Source organism: Stigmatopora argus, chromosome 6, assembly GCF_051989625.1.
Source record: "Stigmatopora argus isolate UIUO_Sarg chromosome 6, RoL_Sarg_1.0, whole genome shotgun sequence".
Lineage (NCBI taxonomy): Eukaryota > Metazoa > Chordata > Actinopteri > Syngnathiformes > Syngnathidae > Stigmatopora > Stigmatopora argus.
Window position 1 is genome coordinate 142,389 of NC_135392.1, and position 18,597 is coordinate 160,985.

Genomic DNA, 18,597 nt, shown 5'->3' on the forward strand with positions numbered 1-18,597 from the left:
ACGACACGACTCAACATGGCTGCATTTCCCTCCTCCACGCAGTCCCTCAAGTCGTGCGGCTACGTCAAGGAGCAATTTGCCTGGCGCCACTTCTACTGGTACCTCACCAACGAAGGCATCCAGTACCTGCGGGACTTCCTCCACCTGCCTTCCGAGATCGTGCCCGCCACTCTGCGTCGCCAGACCCGCCCCGAGACCGCCAGGCCCAGACCCAAGGGTAAGCGAGAAGGACGGGACCCCCCCTGACCCGAGGCGTGGTGACCTTACCCTTGTGGCTTCTCTTCTCGCAGGAACCGAAGGAGACAGGCCGTCCCGCTTCAACCGCGGAGAATCCGACAGGGATGCGTACAGGAGATCCGCCGCCCCACGTACGTATTAGACGTCTGTGAAGCTTTGGTGAGAAATTTCTGCTAATTTAAAACAATAATTCTTCCAGCCGGCGCGGACAAGAAAGCAGAGGCCGGTGCCGGATCCGCGACAGAGTTCAGCTTTGTAAGTACGGGCGAGTTGAGGTAAAATTGACGTTTGGTATTCTGACTATTTTTTGTGCCTTTTTCTCGTTACAGAAGGGCGGATTTGGGCGTGGCAGGGGACAGCAGCCTCAGTAAATTTATACTTTCTGTACAATAAAGAAAATTCAAAATGAGTACAGGTCTTGGGTGTTGAATTTGGGGTTAAAGTGGAAAGTTTTATTTAAGTGTAGCACTTGCAATTTGGTCTAAAATATTTTTTTAAAGTGTTTACATCATTTTTAATGTTCACAAGAATTGTACTAATTAAATTTTGCATTTGGCCTGCATGATTTAACACTACAGGCCAAAGTAATATTTGGTATTAAAAAAAAGTTCCAATCACAAAACCTAAACAAAAAAAATTGTCAGCAATTTTCCAATGCAGTACTTTTTTTGTCTTGATATGCAGTGACAATTTTCCAGAGTATTGTACTCATTCAGCCACTAAAATCCTTCAAAAAGTATATTTTTTGCTACTTACATTGTAATTACGACTTAAAATTAAAAATAATAGATTTACCGCATTGCTAAAACGTCCAAATTATTGAAACTTTGTGGCTGTAAAAGCTCACATCTCAGTGGCAACCATAGACTACCTGTATAGGGTTCAAGTCCTGAATCGGGAAGTTAAGGCACACGTGAGGCTGCTAGTGAAATACTGGTGTTTTATTGTTGGCACATTTATATTACAATCTTCAGTCTTCTTGCGCTGCTTTTATTCTACAGTCCCAAAGGAGAGTGGGGGGGATCGGGGGCAGTCCAGTGACACGGTAAACACAAACGTACGTGTTAATTTGTGGCCTGAGAGGAAGTGCATCTGTTGTTGGGAACCAAACCCGTTTCCATCCTACGCTTACAAGTGACGTTTTAACCCATTTCGCCACAAGATGGAGCCATTTCATTTTAGTCAATTGAACACCTTAAATATTAAAAGTAATCCATTTCAGACACGTCACGTTTAAATAGCAAGAGCGTGCGCTGCCGGAACTTGAGTTAAAAAGCAGAGGAATCCTTAACCCGACATTACCCCCGTAAAAAATAGAGTTCCTGGTCGACGATATGAATAATACGAGTCGCCTCGTGACGAGGTCGTTGCCCTCCGCCGTTTGAAATGCACATTCAGATGACACGGCGAAAGCTTACGGGCGTTCGGAGCGGGGCGTCGTAAACGTAAGACTTTGGCCGCCGCGCCTGTCCGAATGGACGGCCGTAAACGGGATCCAAACGAAGCTTACCGCTTTTTTCCCCCCAGATTGTATTCTGCCATTTGAGGCTTGTTGACAATCTGTAAAATGTGCAAATTAGCTCAGGGAAATGTGTGGGTATTTTTGCAAGTGGACTTTAGTACCTCACTCCACATGGACAATCAAAATGGCCACCGGGCTTCCATCTTCCACCGGTCCTACATCGCAAACTGCCAAACTCGCCATCTTCCCTGTAACTACCTCCTCCTCAGTCCCCTGCAAAAAAGCCAAAAATTAAAAGCGTCTTGTGTTTAATCACGTGTCCCCACCGCCAACGTTAGCGTCCGCTTAGCTCACCGCTCGTTGCGTCCCGACGGCTAACTGGCTAACTTCTCGATCCCAGTGGTTATTTTCAAACATTCCCCCCTTTTGTACTTTTTCGCCACGGGTCTATACAGAAAATAAATGTACAAATAAAAAGCTCTCCCGTGCTTATCTTACAGCAGCGCCTCCGGTTTCACAGTATGGAGCCGACGGCTTTCGTGGCTAAAGAGACTCTTGCCAGACATTTAGAGGAAGAAAAAAAACAAAAACAAAAAAACTACTTTTTTTTAACAAAAACAAAATCATTTTACACGTTTAAAAACAAAGTGTCACACTGTACAAGGCTTGTTTTGCGCTGCATCTTACTTTCGACGTCAATTTTGGTGCGGGTCGATCTCGCTTGACGCCGGTTAGCTCAAAGCTAGCTCAAAGCTAGCTCGTCACCGTCAACGGCACCGGACGAGCGGACCCTCGGGGGAGAGCTCGGCCGTCGTGTAAACAATCGAAGCGAACCCAACGGGAGGGAAAAACGGGACGTGCGTCGCGCGGCTTTTTGAAATGTCGTTCGACCCTCGGAAGACGTTTGAATCGCGCCAGAGCGCTCTTCCAAACAAGAAAAAAAAGTCACGAGAAAGGTCTTAAAAGCGAGATGGACATTCTTTCACTCACTTTTTGGAGTGAACGTGCACCGTGCGAGAGCGAGACGACGGAAAAGATCGAAGGCTAGTCGGAGGGAAAAAAAGAAGGGACGTCATTTTAAAAAAGGTCCCCCCCCCCCCCCCCCCCCCCAAAAAAAAGACCGCCGAAAGCCTTTCATTTTGACGCAAGAGAGATACACACTGACGTGACGACGGTAAAAAGTAGTTCTTGCATTCCATTGACGCGCTACGGGTGCGGGAGGGAGGGGGGCCATTTCGCTCTCTCTCTTATTTTTTTGCATGCGACGAAAGTTTCGCTAAAAAGAAACCAGCTGGGAAATGTACAGAGCGTTTCCGTCGCCGTTTCGATGAATCGGCGAGGCCAAAGCGGGCGGGCGGGCGAGAGTAGAAGAAGAAGAAGAGTAAGAAAGAGTGAGCGCGCCAGCCAGCGGTGGCCAAGAGCTCCCGACGTGGAGGAGCGGTCGGTCAATGGGAGCGCTGTTCAGTTCTGCCTTTTTTTTTTGTTATTGTTTTTTTTTTTAGTTATCTGATATCCGAGACGGAGCTCTGGGCGAGGCTGTAGGCCGGGGTGAGCTCCCCGCTTATGGTGGCCACCAGGGGGGTGCCGTTGCTGGTCAGGCAGCTCTCCTGGAGGGCTTCCAGGTAGGTGGCCTGCACGGGCTTGTGACATTGCAACAACTGGATGGCGTCGTGGATTTTAAACCATTCCCTTTTCCTTCCTGTTGGAGAGACGGCAGCGAGGAGTTAAGGTGGGGGACAAAATGACCAAAAAGGAATGAAAAATGGTAATTCATACATTTTTTGTACCCGATTCATCATCTATTAGTGGATTAGACATACAAAAACTTAGATGAGCGCTGTATAAAGGGTTAATAAGCATCTTTGACATTGAATTGAATGAAAGCGTCACCATCAAGTGCACAAATCAATAAATAAGTAGTCAATATAATTTGTATAGTAATCCCTTGAATATCGCAGTTAATGTAGACCCAACATGGCCACGATAAACGAAAAAAAAAGTTGGGTCACCCCTATTATATATTTTTTGTCAGTGTTGAGTCCTAGTAGCAAGAGTGGCTTCTGCTTACAAGTTTCAGCGTGGATTTTCACTTTTTATCAACTTTAAAAACAAATAGCAGAAAAAAATTGTAGTGAATTTGCGATAATTGAGGGATTACTGTAGTTTAACATATTTATTTATCAGTTTGTTTGTTGTTGAATACTTATTTACTGATTATTTATTACTAATTTATTCATTATTGAGATGTTTTTTCTGTTTGCGAGTTTCAGCGCAGATTTTCAAATTTAAAAAAAAAATCCCCCAGAAAAAAATCCGCAAGTAGTGAAACCGCGAAAGTGGAAGCCGTGATAGTCGAGGGATGACTGTAATTAGGGAAGTGCCCAAAATAACACCAAACAAAAACAGATACATAATCAATAAATAAGTAGTCAAGATGAATAAGTGCTCACATAAATCAGTAGGTAAAAAAAGTGGCTTAAGTGGGTTTTGAAGTCAATGTTTGATGTGAAAATCCTGAAAGTAACCTCCAATTTTGCGAGATGGAACCGAGTATGCGTCCCCTCTTCATAGGACACAATGATACAATTCAATCAAATGAAATCATGTGGCCATTGACTTACCGATGTTGAGCGAGTCCTCCCAATCTTCCAGCACCTCCGTCACCACCAGGACGTAGACGAAGGTCCGGTGCTTCCTCTCCTGGTTCTGCCGCGGGAAGAGCAAAGCGCGGGGTCAGGCCGGCGAGCGACTCCGACGGCCCAAACATCGGCGGCCAAGGAAAAGCGGCTCACCTCGAACACGCCCACCAAGCGCCCCAAGGTCCCTTTCACGCCGGCCTGCCCAATCAGACAAGTGCAAAGTTAGCTATTTCATCATTCGCGCTACATCGCTGAAAATTGCCATTATAATATGCGGGCGTCGGCCTCGCAATTCTGAGGTCGAGGGTTCGATCCCAGGTGAGTCCTCACTGTGTGGAGTTTGCGTGTTCTCCCTAGGCTTGCGTGGGTTTTCTCCGGGTACCCCGGTTTCCCCCCACATCCCCCAAACCTGCACGCTAGGCTAATTATATGCTAAATTTGGGCACCGGGCTCACATTTCTGGGGTCGGGGGTTCGATCCCAGGTGGGTCCTCACTGTGTGGCATTTGCGTGTTCTCCCTGGGCTTGCATGGGTTTTCTCCGGGTACCCCGTTTCCTCCCACATCCCCCAAACCTGCACGCTAGGCTAATTGTATGCTAAATTTGGGCACCGGGCTCGCATTTTTGGGATCGAGGGTTCAATCCCAGGTGGGACCTCACTGTGTGGCATTTGCGTGTTCTTTCTGGGCTTGCGTGGGTTTTCTCCGGGTACTCCGGTTTACTCCCTCATCCCCAAAATTTGCACGCTAGGCTAATTGTATGCTAAATTTGGGTGCCGGGCTCGCATTTCTGGGGTCAAGGGTTCAATCCCAGGTGGGTCCTCACTGTGTGGCATTTGCGTGTTCTCCCTGGGCTCGCATGGGTTTTCTCCGGGTACTCCAGTTTCCTCCCACATCCCCAAAATATGCATGCTAAGCTAATTGTATGCTAAATTGCTTCTGGCTACGAATGATTGGTTGTTGGTTGACTTGTGCTTTGCGATTGGCTGGCCACTGATTCAGCGTTTCCCCGCCTGTAGTTTGCCCCAGCACCCCCCACGACCCTTGTGCGGATAAGCAAACTTAATTTGCCAGTGACTTGGTGGCACGACAACACGAAATAAGCTTTCATTCAACATCAACGTCCAAAATCCAGAACCAACGCCAATTTAGGTGTCAACTTTGACGGCAAGTGAGGAGCGGAGCGAGTGCCTTCTTCTTTTGCCGCTTCTTCATCTTACGCTCTATAAATAACTTTTGAGCGCACTCTCGGTGTCAGATCGTGTGCTTGGGAGCAAAGAAGAAAAAAATAGCGTGCCAAACTGGTCACGAGGATAAAAATTGCCTGGCTTCGTTTCATAAAACGCTGGACAAGTGACAGTTAGCGTCGTGTCACCGGGTGTGGGGAATTTTTAGATGCGGTCGGGTCTGCTTGACACACAACCCACCCTTTAGTCAATCTCATTTCAATGCAAAAAACAACGTCTTATATTCGGGCCAATACGGTATTTACATACAGTAATCTCTTGTGGTTAATGTAGACCAGACATGGTCTCGATAAACGAAAAAACGCAAAGTAGGGTCAACCCTATTTAAAAAAAAATAAAAATAAAATATTTTTTATTTTAGTGCTAAGTTAAAGTAGCAAGCGGAGGACAGGGGAGTCGTACGGTGTTTGTAAGGTTTTTTGGGGGTTTGTAAGGGGAATCATAATCATTTATAAGGGCAGTTATCGGCAGAGGTTGACAGGTATGACACATGTTCATGTATTTTGACTTTTAAAACCTGACTGTGGCTCTCAAGGAATAAAATTTGCAAATAGGAATTGTTTGTTTATGATTCTCTGTTGCGGTTTATCTGGTCAAGGTCTACACTTCCCATCTTGGACTCGAACCCGAGCGAGACACCCACATGGAAGCCGAGCCCTTGAAAACATTTGCCAATGGTGGCCGGAGCCGAACCCCGCTGACCTGGTTTGACACCCAAACAATGCCGTCCGTGTAACACGATGACGCCGCTGGCGACATGTTGCTAAGGCTCTAGCGCCAAACACAACAGTTAAAACCAGGTTTAAGCGCTAAGATTTGGCCTGTCATAAAAGCTAGCCGCAGAACAATTGGCGATAGTCAACAAGTTGGCCAACGTTACATGTTTTGTCAACTCCTAATTCCGTCGCACAGTATTTATTGGCTCTTACGAGTGTTGTTTTGGAAGGTTTTTAATTCCTAATAAAAGCTCCTGATTGATTGGCCTCGTATTTCGCAGAGCAACATTTTATAAATAAAGCTCGAGTGGGATTTTTGGCTCACACGTTGAAGATTAGAAAGCCGAGCAAGCCAAAGGTTTCGAGTCAAATCATTGTCCATGAAAATGAAAAACAAACTAATCATTCAACTTTGCATTACTATGAACACCTTATTGCAATTTTGATCAATAGCTACAGTAAATTCAAATTTACTTTGCTCGTAAACCGACTATTAGGATTTTTTAAACACCCTTTAATAAAAAAAAAAAAACAGAATTAAGTTAGCATTTTTTTACAGTAATTTAACACTACTAATAACAAGCGTAACTCGTAAAATAAAGTTTGACGATCGTGAAAATGTAGTCAGTGGACTTCATTATTGAAAATATGATTTAAAAAAAACTTGCACATACACACTACGGTACGGGAGAAATAATGCGGGTGTACAAAAAGAGGAACCCACCTCTTCACACACTTCCCGGGCGGCAGCCACGTTGGGTTCCTCCTCGGGTTCCATGCCTCCTCCTGGAACAATCCACTTATCGGGGTGTCTACTGCTGCTCACCAGGAGCACCTGCAAAAGCATCCCAAAATAAACAATAAAATAAACAATGCTCTTTGTCAATGCTTGCACGGATGCCACTTGTTTACACTATTCCGGGATTTTTTTCAGGACAAATTTTAGGAACATCATTTGAGTTGGATTTATTTCATAAGACTTTTTTTGGAAGGGAACTACACAGTCACCTCTAGAGCCAGACCTTGGTGATTGTTGGAATTTTTTGGTACAAAATTTTGCAGTGGAGGACTTATGTGATAGATTTTGTAAACCAAGGCGGCATCTGCGTATTAATAATGTCCCATTTTTTTAAAAATTGACAGTGGTGATGTGTTTTTTTTGTATTGTTTTCTGTCCAATACTACTTTCAGAGCGACTTATAAACGGTTTCAATTGGTTTTAGTGCACGATCATCTATGTATTAAGTAAACACACCCAAAAAACATTAACACTATGTTTTTGGGGTAAATTTCTCAGTGGTCGTTTTTTCCATCAGTACTTACCAGCTCTAGATATTAGCTGTCTCACGGGTTTTGGTACCGACGACGACACACGGCAGTAACCAAACACTAACAAAACAAACTACAGCGTGAGGACGTGCCTCATGAACGATGCTAAATGTCTCGCCTGGGCAAATATTGTCCAATTTATTCGTTTTTTTTTGTTTGTTAATGCAAACAGTTCATCATGACCCGTGTTGCCTATCGACCGAGACACCAACATCTGGGTACCGGTTAGCAGCGGTGACTGTTACCTTTTGTTGAATAAAGTGGACACGGTGAATAATCAGACAAAGTAGAAACGTAAAATAAATGCTAACAGCCATTTTGGTGAAAGCGAGTCACTGTTCATAACCACTTCGACGGACCGCTTCGTTTTCTGGGAAAGAGCCGGCCGGCGGAACCGTATTAGCATTAGCTGTTGTGGGGGAAAAACGCTAATAATGAAGAGGATTACATAACGCTAAGAAAAATAAAAGACACAGTTTCTCTATAACAATGACGCACTAACGTCAAATGGACCGTCTAAAACACGCCTGGGTGGTAAAGAAGTAGAAATAATAGCACAGTCCCGTGGACGAATATGTTCATTTACAGTTAATGCTAAGGCTAACGCAGCTAACACTAGTTAGCGCGGCCTAGCAATTTGGCCACATCCCCAAACTCACCTCCTCCTCCGACTCGGTCCTGAAGCACAAACAGGCGGCGCGTTTCTTGTAGCCGTCTCCGTCGTACGTCCGGGTCTGGTTGGACTTGAGCTTCATCATCGCGAGGGGGGTCGCACAGATGTTCAAAAAGCACGGCGAAGGCGACGCTTTTAGACGCAAAGTCCTCCTCGGGGGGCGAACCTCGGCGTTTTCACGTTAATAGAAATAACTTCTTCTCCGCTTCATTTTCACACAGCCCGGCGCATCCACGGCACGGTCGCCATTACAAGGAGCCACCTACGCCCACGACGTAATTTAACCTTTAATAGCGCCGAAGGCGTACGGAAGTTACGTGCAATGCGTTCGGGAATCGAGAGGCGGCTTGCAGGGGAAGCGCAACGCCGTGTGCCGACTAGCGTGACCCGGTGGAGGAAACCGACTCGTTGGCTTTCAATGCCCATGCCATTTATTTTGCTCCTGATTTTTTTTTACAGCAAAAGCCATTTTGGATACTATAAAGGCTATTTGAGCTACCTGTTCATTTATAATGAAAGTAGAGTGACGTGTCATTTTGAGTTAACAGTTTCAGCACCGCAGGTAAATGGACAGCGAAACTTTAAAATGATGGAATATGGATTTATTAAATCAGGCAGTTTCTAAATCCGATTTAATAACCTGCCTGTAATCCTATTTCGAACATAGAAATGTGTAAAAAGCAGTTTCCAAGCACAGTTACTGCTATCCACTTTAGCCATTTTGTACCTAGTTATTTGTGTGATTACTTATTCAATGTTGACTACAGTAATCCCTCGTATATCGCGGTTAATGTAGAGCAGACATGGCTGCGATAACCCAAAAATCGCGAAAAAGGGTCAGCCCTATTAAAATTTTTATTTTTTTATTTTTTACTTCACTGCCGAATCCTGGTAGCAAGAGTGTCTTCCGTTTACGAGTTTCAGCGTGGATTTTCACATTTTTATGAACTTAAATTTAAAAAAAAATATTAGCAGAAACAAATCGCAAAGTAGTGAACCAGTTTTTATAATTGTTAATTTTGTGTCACAAAACAGTTTGAACCGTGGTGTATTTACTTGTTACAGACACGGTTTGAAATGCAAACGAGTGTGTTAAAACACTAACATTGTTTACATTATGTGTCTAAATATGCATTAGTAATTAAAAGGATTCCAACACTGACAAAGTTCCAAATGGCGCGCTGCGCTAAAAGCTTGGCATCGAGAACGTTTTGTGTTTTGCTGTGTGTACGTGTGTGTGTACTTGTGAGTTATTAAGACCACTGCTGTTAAGAAACATTACAGAGTGCGGAAAATGAAAAATGTAATTAGAGCCAAGTGTTGCCCCCGGGCGGGTGCAGCAGTAAATATGCAAACGTAATTAAACTTCAGTGGTAAGAGAGTCAGCCGCCCAAGTCAAGTCGAAGGTTTTACTTGCTCTTATTTTTGTGTGTTGGGAAATTAGTGAGTTTTGCTGAGTACGTGAACGCAACTTTACAAATTCAGCCTCGATACGTTTTTGTGAGGTTGCAAATTCCGCTTAAAAAGGTGGAAGAGATTAAAAAAAGGTCTGGAATTATTAAAATAGGAGCCGTTTCTTGTTTTTTGTTTTAAGTAAAACTTTAATTTGGTAAGACTACAATCTAAAAAAAATTCTAAAGAACAACAACATCAATAACAACAAAAAATGACTAGTGACTTTTTACTTAGTGAAAGATTAAAGATATTTTTCAATGAAAGTACCTGAATGTTAATTTTTCAACATTCTAACATCTGTTTTTGTGGTTAAATTATTTTTTTACTTGAAGAAATGCAACTTTGTAAAAAAAAAATCTCAGGGTTAAAATACGAGTTAGTTTTGTCATTTTAATATTTATTACTATTTTTTTGTTACATTTCCTGTTCAGCGACAATGAGAATCTGAGTGTCTTTATACACTGAGCAGATAAACAAATAATGATAATTCCTAATTGATTTCCTCAAATGATTTAAATTGAATCATCCAAATTTTCCGTGTAAATCGACATCACATTCCAATTTGGACGTGCACTTTAGTCTAATGTTTACATTTCAGTCAATAAGAAATCATCAAAAATCTCCACATTGAAGTTCAAGCACGCGTAATAATAACCCATCCAATTATCTTTATGCATAATACAAAGATAGTTTCACAAGCATGCGCAAATGATTCCGGCACTTTTGTTTTTCATGGTTATTAATAATGAATACTAATATATAAAAAAGGAAAACATGAATATAATGGGGTCATACTGAAGAGGTTGTAATGGTGCTCTCAGTTTGACGATGCACAGTTGCCATGGCAACCGCACGAGGCATTCGTTCACCGACGACAGACAGTTTCGTCCAAGCGATTCCGTCCGCCAGGGGGCGACTATTTCCTTCAAAAGAACTGACACGAGTAGACATTTGCTGCCATTGACGGCTATAGACGTCCAATCCGTGTGAATTTAGAGGGCGGTTGGCCAATGGGAAAAATTCCCTCACAGTGTAGGAGGAGAAAATTGCTATTTATTGAAGGAGCTTCTTGTTTGCTAAAAGCATCGGAGGTGATCGTTTGTTTGTCAGCGGTGTCAAAACAAACCAAAAAAAAATCGGATCGGAGGACTGTCATTTTTTTTATGTTTGCCTTCCAGCCGCAAAGATTTGTCACATTTTGAAGGGAAAATGAGCGTTCCAAGTGGAAGTACTATTAGAATATGACTATTTAATGGCTTGCTATTATGTGGGAATTTCAATTATGTGTGAATAAATCTGTTTAATGTGTCACTCACTGAGAGTTGTTCTTCTCTAACAATTGTAATAACATTTTTGAAGGATCATTAAATAGTGATAGTTTAAGTGGAAAACATTTGTCTATATTTAGACCCGTGTTTTTTTTAATGACATTTTTTTCTCTGCTTTTTCAAATGAAATCATTTTTTGGGGGTTGTTTTTTGAATTAATTTTCTTCTTCGTTTTATAAATCAATTATTTTCTCTAGAGTTGTTTTAAAAAAATAATTTAATTTCTTCGTTTTTTAAATTAATTTACTTTTTGTGGTTGTTTTTGAATGAAATTCTTCATTTTTAAAATTAATTTGTTTTTTTGGGTTGTTTTTTCAAATAATTTTTTTCCTTCTTGGATTTTCAAATTATTTTTTTCAGGGGTTGTTTAAAAAAAAACAACTTTTAAAATAATTAATTAATTAATTAATTTTGAGAAAAGGACGAGGTTACCCTTCACCACCAAAGTACTGCAGCCTGATTCATATACACGAGGCTTTCTACCACCGCCAGGGGGCGCTCTCACCACGCAGTTTGCCTCCCACACCTGCCATTTAAATACTATGTATATGTATACATTCACCCCAACATACGCCACCAAGAATGATAAAATCACTAAAGGAGAAAGAAAACGACGAGCGGATTGGACGTAATGGCGCAGGATGGAAGCAGCACGTCGTCACTGACAGCTGCCCATCTGCCCAAAACAACAAATATCCTTTTTTTTTTGGTTTTTTTTTTCTCACGTGAATACACGATGTTCCCGAAATGAAATCCACCGTGCGCAGCCACCCACCCACCCACTCGAGATGGATCGTTTTAACGTCGGAGCACATTTCACATCCACACGCCGCTACTTAATTGCTTGTTTTTTACGACGTGGCGTGCCACAGAAGGATGCTGGGTAAAAAAAGGGAAAAAAAGTGATTGTACATCGTACAGTAAAACGAGAAAGATGGCCGATGCCGTGCAGCCGCAGCCAATTTTTCTTTACTGTTGGCTTGTAAAATCGGGGTCATGGCTTTGAATTTGGGAGAGTATTCAAGCCCCAAATGAGCATTTTTAATCCATAATATGGGTATTTTTGGCCTTGTCAGATGGCTTGGACGCCTGCCAGTTATAAACTATGTCAAATTCGTAATAAAGATGAAAACACGACTCCAGGGGCAATGGATTGGACGTGTTTCGCCGTCAATGGTACTCACTGATGACTCAATGTTTCATCTTCGGTTAAAAATCGTTTACTATTTACATTTCTTATGGATTTCCGTAGCAGTAGTACTTTGGCGATGGTCAATGAACTCATTTGTAGTGGTGGTAATCTGATGTCACTTCCTGTTGATTTTGGTCCATTTTCTAGTCCCTTCCTGTTGATTTCTGGGTATTTTTGGTCACTCTGTGTTGATTTTGGGTTACTTCCTGTTTTTTTTTGCTAAAAAAATTATGACCAATGACAGGTTAAATGGATTGTAAAAGTTTTAGTGGGTATTAGCGATTGCCTAAGGTTTTCTTAGTCATGTTTTTGTCAAATTTTGGACGAACTGTACATTCTTGGCCAAAAAATAGAACCTTGGTTTCCCTTGATTAAAAAAAAAAGATATATATTATATATATATTTTTTTGGTGCAAAAAGAAAAGGAGTAAAGAAAAATATCTGCAACTATTTCCCTGTGTTACGTGTGGGCTAAGGGGCGTGTCAAACAAAGGGACGGAGTCCTAATATCAAATGTAAACACTCGACCATAAGTTTGAAGTCGCTTTCTTATTGGAGGGAATGGCCAAGTGTCTCCAAACTTTTGAGAGCCCTAATAAAAAAAGCAGCGCCATTTATTTTATTTTATTTTTATTTTTTTCCCTCCACAAAATCACTTTGTTGGCGCTAAAGGACCCCTGACCTTGTCGTGTTCTATTCCAGAATAAAACCTTTTTTTGTCAGCCTGATTGAAATTATTGGAAAATCCTTCCATTTTGGCATGAGCGACGCGGAAAAATAAAAAAAAGGTTTCGGCGCCGTCAAGTCGACCCCGCAAGACGCCAGAACCTTTTGAACTGGGGAATTTACGTCGGGAATAATTCCCATTATGTAGCCGTGAAATGAGTGGTGTCTGGGGGCAGGCGATTACGCCCGTCGACGCCGAGCGGGATTTCCGACAGCGACCGGAATTAACGTGGATTTCCATTCCCCCCGCCCCGTGACCGATTGAAACGGGGAAGCCGAGCGAGCAGCCGGGATCGAGAGGCGTGAAAATGGCGTGTTCGCTGCATATGCTCCGGGAGAAAACATCCCATGAATATTCATTTTTGGGACGGGAGGTCTCCTCTCATTGGGCTTTTGCCCTCCAAGCTTTTGCTTTTGTAGCATTGAAGCTTTTGTGGCATCTTTAAATAAGGCCACAGTCACGGTAAAAGTGGAAGTGAAAATCACACTAGTGTAAAACGTCAACAGCTTCTAATAATGCTGCTGCAAATCCGTCCAACAAACAATCAATCCAATTAAAGAAGTGATTAGCTAGTTAACTACTTAACTGACAAACTGGCTAGCAAGCTAATTACCTAACGAAAAAACTGGCTAGCTAGGTAACTACCTAGCTAACAAACTGGCTAGCTAGCCAACTACACAAGTAACAAACTGGCTAGCTAGCTAACTACACAAGTAACAAACTGGCTATCTATCTAACTACATAACTAACAAATTGGCTAGCTAGCTAACTACATAACTAACAAACCAGATAGCTAGCTAACTACCTAACTAACAAAACTGGCTAGCTAGGTAACCACCTAGCCAACAAAGTGGATAGCTAGCTAACTATACAAGTAACCAACTGGCTAGCTAGCTAACTACATAACTAACAAATGGCTGGCTAGCTAGCAAGCTAACTACCAAACTAAAAAACTGGCTAGCAAACTAAACAATAAATAACAACCTAGCCACCTAGCTAAATACCTAACTAGCAAAGTGGCTAGCTAGCTAACTATCTTCTTCCTAACAAATTGCTAGCTAGCCAGCTAACTAACTAAAAACTGACAGTCTAGCTAAATATCTAACTAACTTGCTAGCTAGCCAACGAACAAGCTCGCTAGCCAAACAACTAATATATATGCTGTAAAAATTCTGGATTTCTGTCAAACAATTAAAAATAAAACGACACTAGTGTAAATCCAGTAACAGTTAACCAGGTTTAAATAAGGCTGTTGTAAATCTGTGAAAGATGCAAAGGGGTGAAATAAGGAACACAAATGTTGCTAAAATTGCAAAGGAAAAAGAAAAAAAGACTCCTCCGAATTCTATAAAATTTAATTAAATCACGCTACAGTAAATCCTGTAAGAGTTGAACAGGTGAAAATAAGGCCGCCGTAAATCCGCAAAAGCCGCCGAGCGGTGACGTGCCGTAAAAATTGCACAAGTGAAAAAATGCCTGCTTGTAAATTCAAAAAAAAAAAAAATCAATAAAGAAGAAAATGACGACAGCAAAAATCCAGTAAAAGTCGAACCGGTGAAAATAAATAAATCAGCGAAATACGCAAATTAACTGACATAAATGCTGTAAATTTTGCCCATTTAAAAAGTAAGCGCACAACTATTCAATTGCTGCCACCCTGCACGTTCAAACGGATTGGACGACATCAATTTATCTCATTAAAAAAAGACCTTCATCGTTATATTCTTACCACATCGCGGATCCACATATCGATGATTACTGCACCGTTGCATCGTGGGAAAATCGCCATCGGGACAATCGATGACACTTGAACTTTTTCTTTTTGCAATTCTTCTCCATACCTATAAAAAAATTAAAAAATGAAATGTGAATTTACAACAAATTTCCAAAGAAAGCGGCAAAAAAACCCAAATTTTTCAGTTTTTTGGCGCTCCTGCAAACTCCCGAGTTTTTCCTCCCACCGATTGGACTTGATATCTTCGTCACGCTTTACGCCGCACACCGCGCCGCGCCGCGCCCCCCTATGCCCCCCCCCTTTCACGCGCAGCATCCGCCGCTCGCCAACACACACTGGAGTCCCGCGGCGCGGGGTGATCGAGCACCAGACGCGTCTCCGGGATGGATGCAACAATTCCGCTGTCCCCTTAATTCACGGCGCTCTTCAAAATCCCCCCGCGAATAAGGAGCCAACGCCGTCACCCCCGAACGCGCGCGCTCATCTGCCATCGACACCTTCGTCTTCTTCGCTACCCGCGCGGAAAAGAAGCATCAATCCCGCGTGGGAACGTCCACCACGGAGGACGGTAAAAAACCCGGAGGGGAAGAAGAAGAAGAAGAAGAAAAAAAAACCCCAACCCCTCCCCAAGTTGCAGACTTTTCCCCAGTACTTCCCTCCTTGTGGATTTTCTCGTGGATTTTACCCGCACACCTACCCACTGAAGACCGCCGCGTGCGGGTCACTTTGCGGGTGAAAGGAGGAAGACCAACGCGGGTAAGCGCTGCAAACATGCGCCGTTTTACGAATATCACCACTAGGTGTTGATTTTTTTTTGGTTTGTTTGGGAATCAAATTAATGCGCCGTCGCGTTCGGTCGTGCGGGTTTTTGTCGTCGTCTGCGGCTGCCCGCGGCGTCAAACCCGCAGAAATGGACGAAAAGTGGTTGGATGAACGCAGCCGATGGTTTCGAGGTAGCAACTGGTGCGCTTCACATGCAGCTTTTGTGCAACCGGATCTCCGTCTTCGTTACAAATTGGACCCGAAACAAGTTGGAATGCGTCCCGAAAATGCGCGACGACGCGGGTGACGCTCTTCTTCTTCTTTTAAACTTTAATAAGCGGCATTTAAGTCGACGGCGGCGATTGACGGCGGTAGACGTCCGATCCGTTTTGACGGGGAAAACGCTGGATGACGAGCATTGGCGGTCACGTAAAGAAGCACAAAATAATTGAATTGTTAATTAAAAGACAGCAAGAGAAAATCCTATAAAATCTGCAAAGATTAAAATGAATCAACCATAAATTCTGTTCAAATTGCACATGCTAATATAACCATAAATTCCCTGAGATGGTTGCTGGTAAATAAAAAAAACGTCTACCATAAACGTTGACCTAATTCTCATAAAAATGAAATAATCGTGCGCTGCCAATGACGGCGACAGACGTCCAATCTGTTTAGACTTACTTTTGATCTGATTTATTTTTCAAAATATGTTTTCTAACCAATTCTCATATTTCTAGAGCCATAAAAAAGAACATGACTACTTTACATTGTTCACAAATATCTCAATATAAGACAGTGGTCCTTTTATTCATGCATGCATTCATCTTTCGAGCCGCCCCGCTTCACGAGGGTCACGGGGGTGCCGGAGCCGCCTACTGGAATTGGTTTCCAGCCAATCGCGGGGCAAAATGAGAGAAAACAAAATTCACACTCACACCCATACCTTGGGGCAATTTAGAGTGTCCAATCAGCCTAGCATGCATCCTGGAATACCGGGAGAAAAGCCACGCGGGGACCGAGAGAAACTCCACACAGAAGCCACTGGGGTTTAAACCACCGAACTCAGAACCCTGAGGCGGATGTGCTAACCACTCCACACTGGGGAGTGACAAGGGTTGTGGGGGTGGTGGAGCCTATCCCAGCTGACTCAGGGCATGAGTGGGTGGGCAGCCAATCGCTGGGCACAAGATGACAAACAAGCAATCACTCGTAGCTAGGGGCAATTTAGCATACAATTAGCCTAGCATGCATGTTTTTGGGATGGGGGAGAAAACCAGAGTACCCGGAGAAAAGCCAAGCCAGCTCGTGGAGAAAATGAAAACTCCCCACAGTAAGGAACGACCTAGGATTGAACCCTCGACCCCAGAAATGCGAGACGGACGCCCAAATTGAGCGTACAATTAGCCTAGCATGCATGTTTTTGGGATAAGGACGGAAACCAGAGTACGTGGAGAATACCCTCGCAAGCCAAGCTGGGGACAACATGCAAACTCCACACAGTGAGGACCCACCTGGGTTCAAACCCAGAACCCCAGAACTGTGAGACCCACACGCTAACCACTCCACCACCGGGCCGCCAACAAATGTTTCATTTCAGTGTTAAATTCTCTCCCATTACCGCCTACACTGACTGACTGTACTGGAATGGACGTCCGATCCGTTTGAACTGGGAAGATGGCAGCCAGTTTATTGGCTGCCATCTTCCCAGTTCAAACGGATCGGACGTCTACTAGCGCTAAAGTCATTGGATTTCAGAGCAGATGAGTGAGCGGGCGAGTGGACGGGGGACATTACACGCTCAATGCACCGTCAACAACAGAGCGGCGTTAATATGGCCTCGGCCTCTGGGCCAGGCGCCCCCCCGCGGCCTTTTTCGGCGGGGGCCCAAGATTAGCTTTGCGCCGCGCTAGTCTCACAGCTTCACTTGGACGGACGGAGGCAAGGTGCTACCAAATATGCCATTGTCTGCAATCCCACTCAACCAGCGGCGTAATTACCCCGAGGCTCTGACTCGGCAAAAAAATCCACAACTTAAAAAAATAAAAAAATAAAAAAAGAATTCCCTCTCTGGCGGACTGAGAGGAGATACGCTTGACGTCTCGGGTAGTTTGCCTTCGTCCCGCCGAGCCATATCCCGCCTCCTTTTTTTCCTCCACGCCTTATCTTCCGCTCCAAATGCAACGTCGGCGGGGGAGAAGCTAGCTAGCTCATGGTTAAAAACGACCATTTTGTGTCGCTAATTTGAGTCCGCGTGCCTGGCGGTTACAGAAATGGAGCCCAGTTTGGTTCTTCCTTTCAACCGGTGGACCAGTGGTTAGTGCGCCGGCCTCAGAGTTTTGGGGTCGAGGGTTCAATCCCAGGTGGCTCCTTCCTCTCTGTGTGGAATTTGCACGGTCACGTGGGTTTTCTCCGAGTATTCCGGTTTCCTCCCATATTCCCCAAAACATGCATGCTAGGCTAATTGTTTGCTAAATTGCCCATAGCTACAAGTGATTGGTTGTTTGTCGACGTGTGCCCGTAGTTAGCAGTTAGCTAGGATAGGCTTTAGCACCCCTGTTAAAAATTATATTAAAAACAAAAAAAATATAGAAATGAAGGCTTTAAAAAAGCAGAAAAATGGCTCGCCCTGTCAGTGCTAGATTTCTGTAAACTTGTCCGTACTGACTGTCGATCACCTAGCATTAATGCTAACCCAGTTAGCATGTTTCCGCCCATGGACGGGATTGCACGGCAGCCAACCACTTGAAAGTATCTTTTCAAGGCGTGACCCACGTTTTAATCTCTCATCCGCCACCATCTTAACCTGGATTTGCCGCTAAATAGCCACCGAAAGGAAAAGGTCGAAAAGAAGCGCCTGGAGTGTGACGCCTTCGCCAGATTCTTCCCTCCCAAAGAAAAACCACCCGCTAAATTATGCACGACAGCCAACACTTTTGCGATTGGACCAGCTTCTTCGGATTACCTCAACCGGATCGGCGGTCAAATTCTCGCTAGATTTGAGAATAGCGAGCGAGCGTTTGTTTGTGTATAAAAATGTGCGCGTTTCCCTTTTCTGCCGCCAGACACCATCTGCTCAGCGGGGAGCTTTTCCAAA

At 43.7% G+C, this 18,597-nt stretch overlaps 3 protein-coding genes and 1 long non-coding RNA gene across 7 annotated transcripts in view; 2 read left to right on the forward strand and 2 right to left on the reverse strand.

The window, feature by feature from the left end:
• rps10 (ribosomal protein S10) overlaps window positions 1–18,597 on the forward strand; it is a 55,298-nt gene that overhangs the window by 688 nt on the left and 36,013 nt on the right. The window contains exons 3-6 of one of the 3 annotated variants that reach the window (XM_077603021.1): window positions 43–217; window positions 291–368; window positions 437–492; window positions 567–634. In XM_077603021.1, the coding sequence (XP_077459147.1) occupies window positions 43–217; window positions 291–368; window positions 437–492; window positions 567–608 (351 nt within the window). In that variant the 3' untranslated portion in view covers window positions 609–634. Of the gene's footprint in view, window positions 1–42; window positions 218–290; window positions 369–436; window positions 493–566; window positions 647–18,597 lie in introns of those variants that run through there. The other 2 variants (XM_077603022.1, XM_077603020.1) reach the window with 2 other exon arrangements.
• Window positions 1,164–8,702, reverse strand: LOC144075983 (diphosphoinositol polyphosphate phosphohydrolase 1-like). Its single transcript, XM_077603467.1, has 5 exons — window positions 8,288–8,702; window positions 7,024–7,134; window positions 4,492–4,536; window positions 4,321–4,405; window positions 1,164–3,398 (listed from the first exon to the last, which is right to left on the reverse strand). The coding sequence occupies exons 1-5, from the start codon at window positions 8,384–8,386 to the stop codon at window positions 3,202–3,204; spliced, it is 537 nt and encodes a 178-aa protein (XP_077459593.1). The 5' UTR covers window positions 8,387–8,702; the 3' UTR covers window positions 1,164–3,201.
• Window positions 12,589–18,597, reverse strand: part of LOC144075702 (uncharacterized) — a 50,317-nt gene continuing 44,308 nt past the window's right edge. For both annotated transcript variants that reach the window (XR_013300607.1, XR_013300606.1), the window contains one exon: window positions 12,589–14,844. This is a non-coding gene — a long non-coding RNA (uncharacterized LOC144075702). The remainder of the gene's footprint in view (window positions 14,845–18,597) is intronic.
• The window catches only part of grm4 (glutamate receptor, metabotropic 4), a 120,980-nt gene continuing 117,432 nt past the window's right edge, over window positions 15,050–18,597 (forward strand). The window contains exon 1 of the mRNA XM_077603015.1: window positions 15,050–15,494. The gene's annotated coding sequence lies outside the window, so the exon portion shown is untranslated. The remainder of the gene's footprint in view (window positions 15,495–18,597) is intronic.

What these genes read in the sequence shown, in the direction of transcription:
- LOC144075983 (XM_077603467.1), bottom strand. Translation starts at nt 8,386, where the DNA reads ATGATGAAGCTCAAGTCCAACCAGACCCGGACGTACGACGGAGACGGC. An exon ending in GGACCGAGTCGGAGGAGGAG is followed by an intron (nt 7,135 to 8,287) that starts GTGAGTTTGGGG and finishes ATGCTTTTGCAG; the next exon opens with GTGCTCCTGGTGAGCAGCAG. An exon ending in GGAGGACTCGCTCAACATCG is followed by an intron (nt 3,399 to 4,320) that starts GTAAGTCAATGG and finishes TCTCTCCAACAG; the next exon opens with GAAGGAAAAGGGAATGGTTT.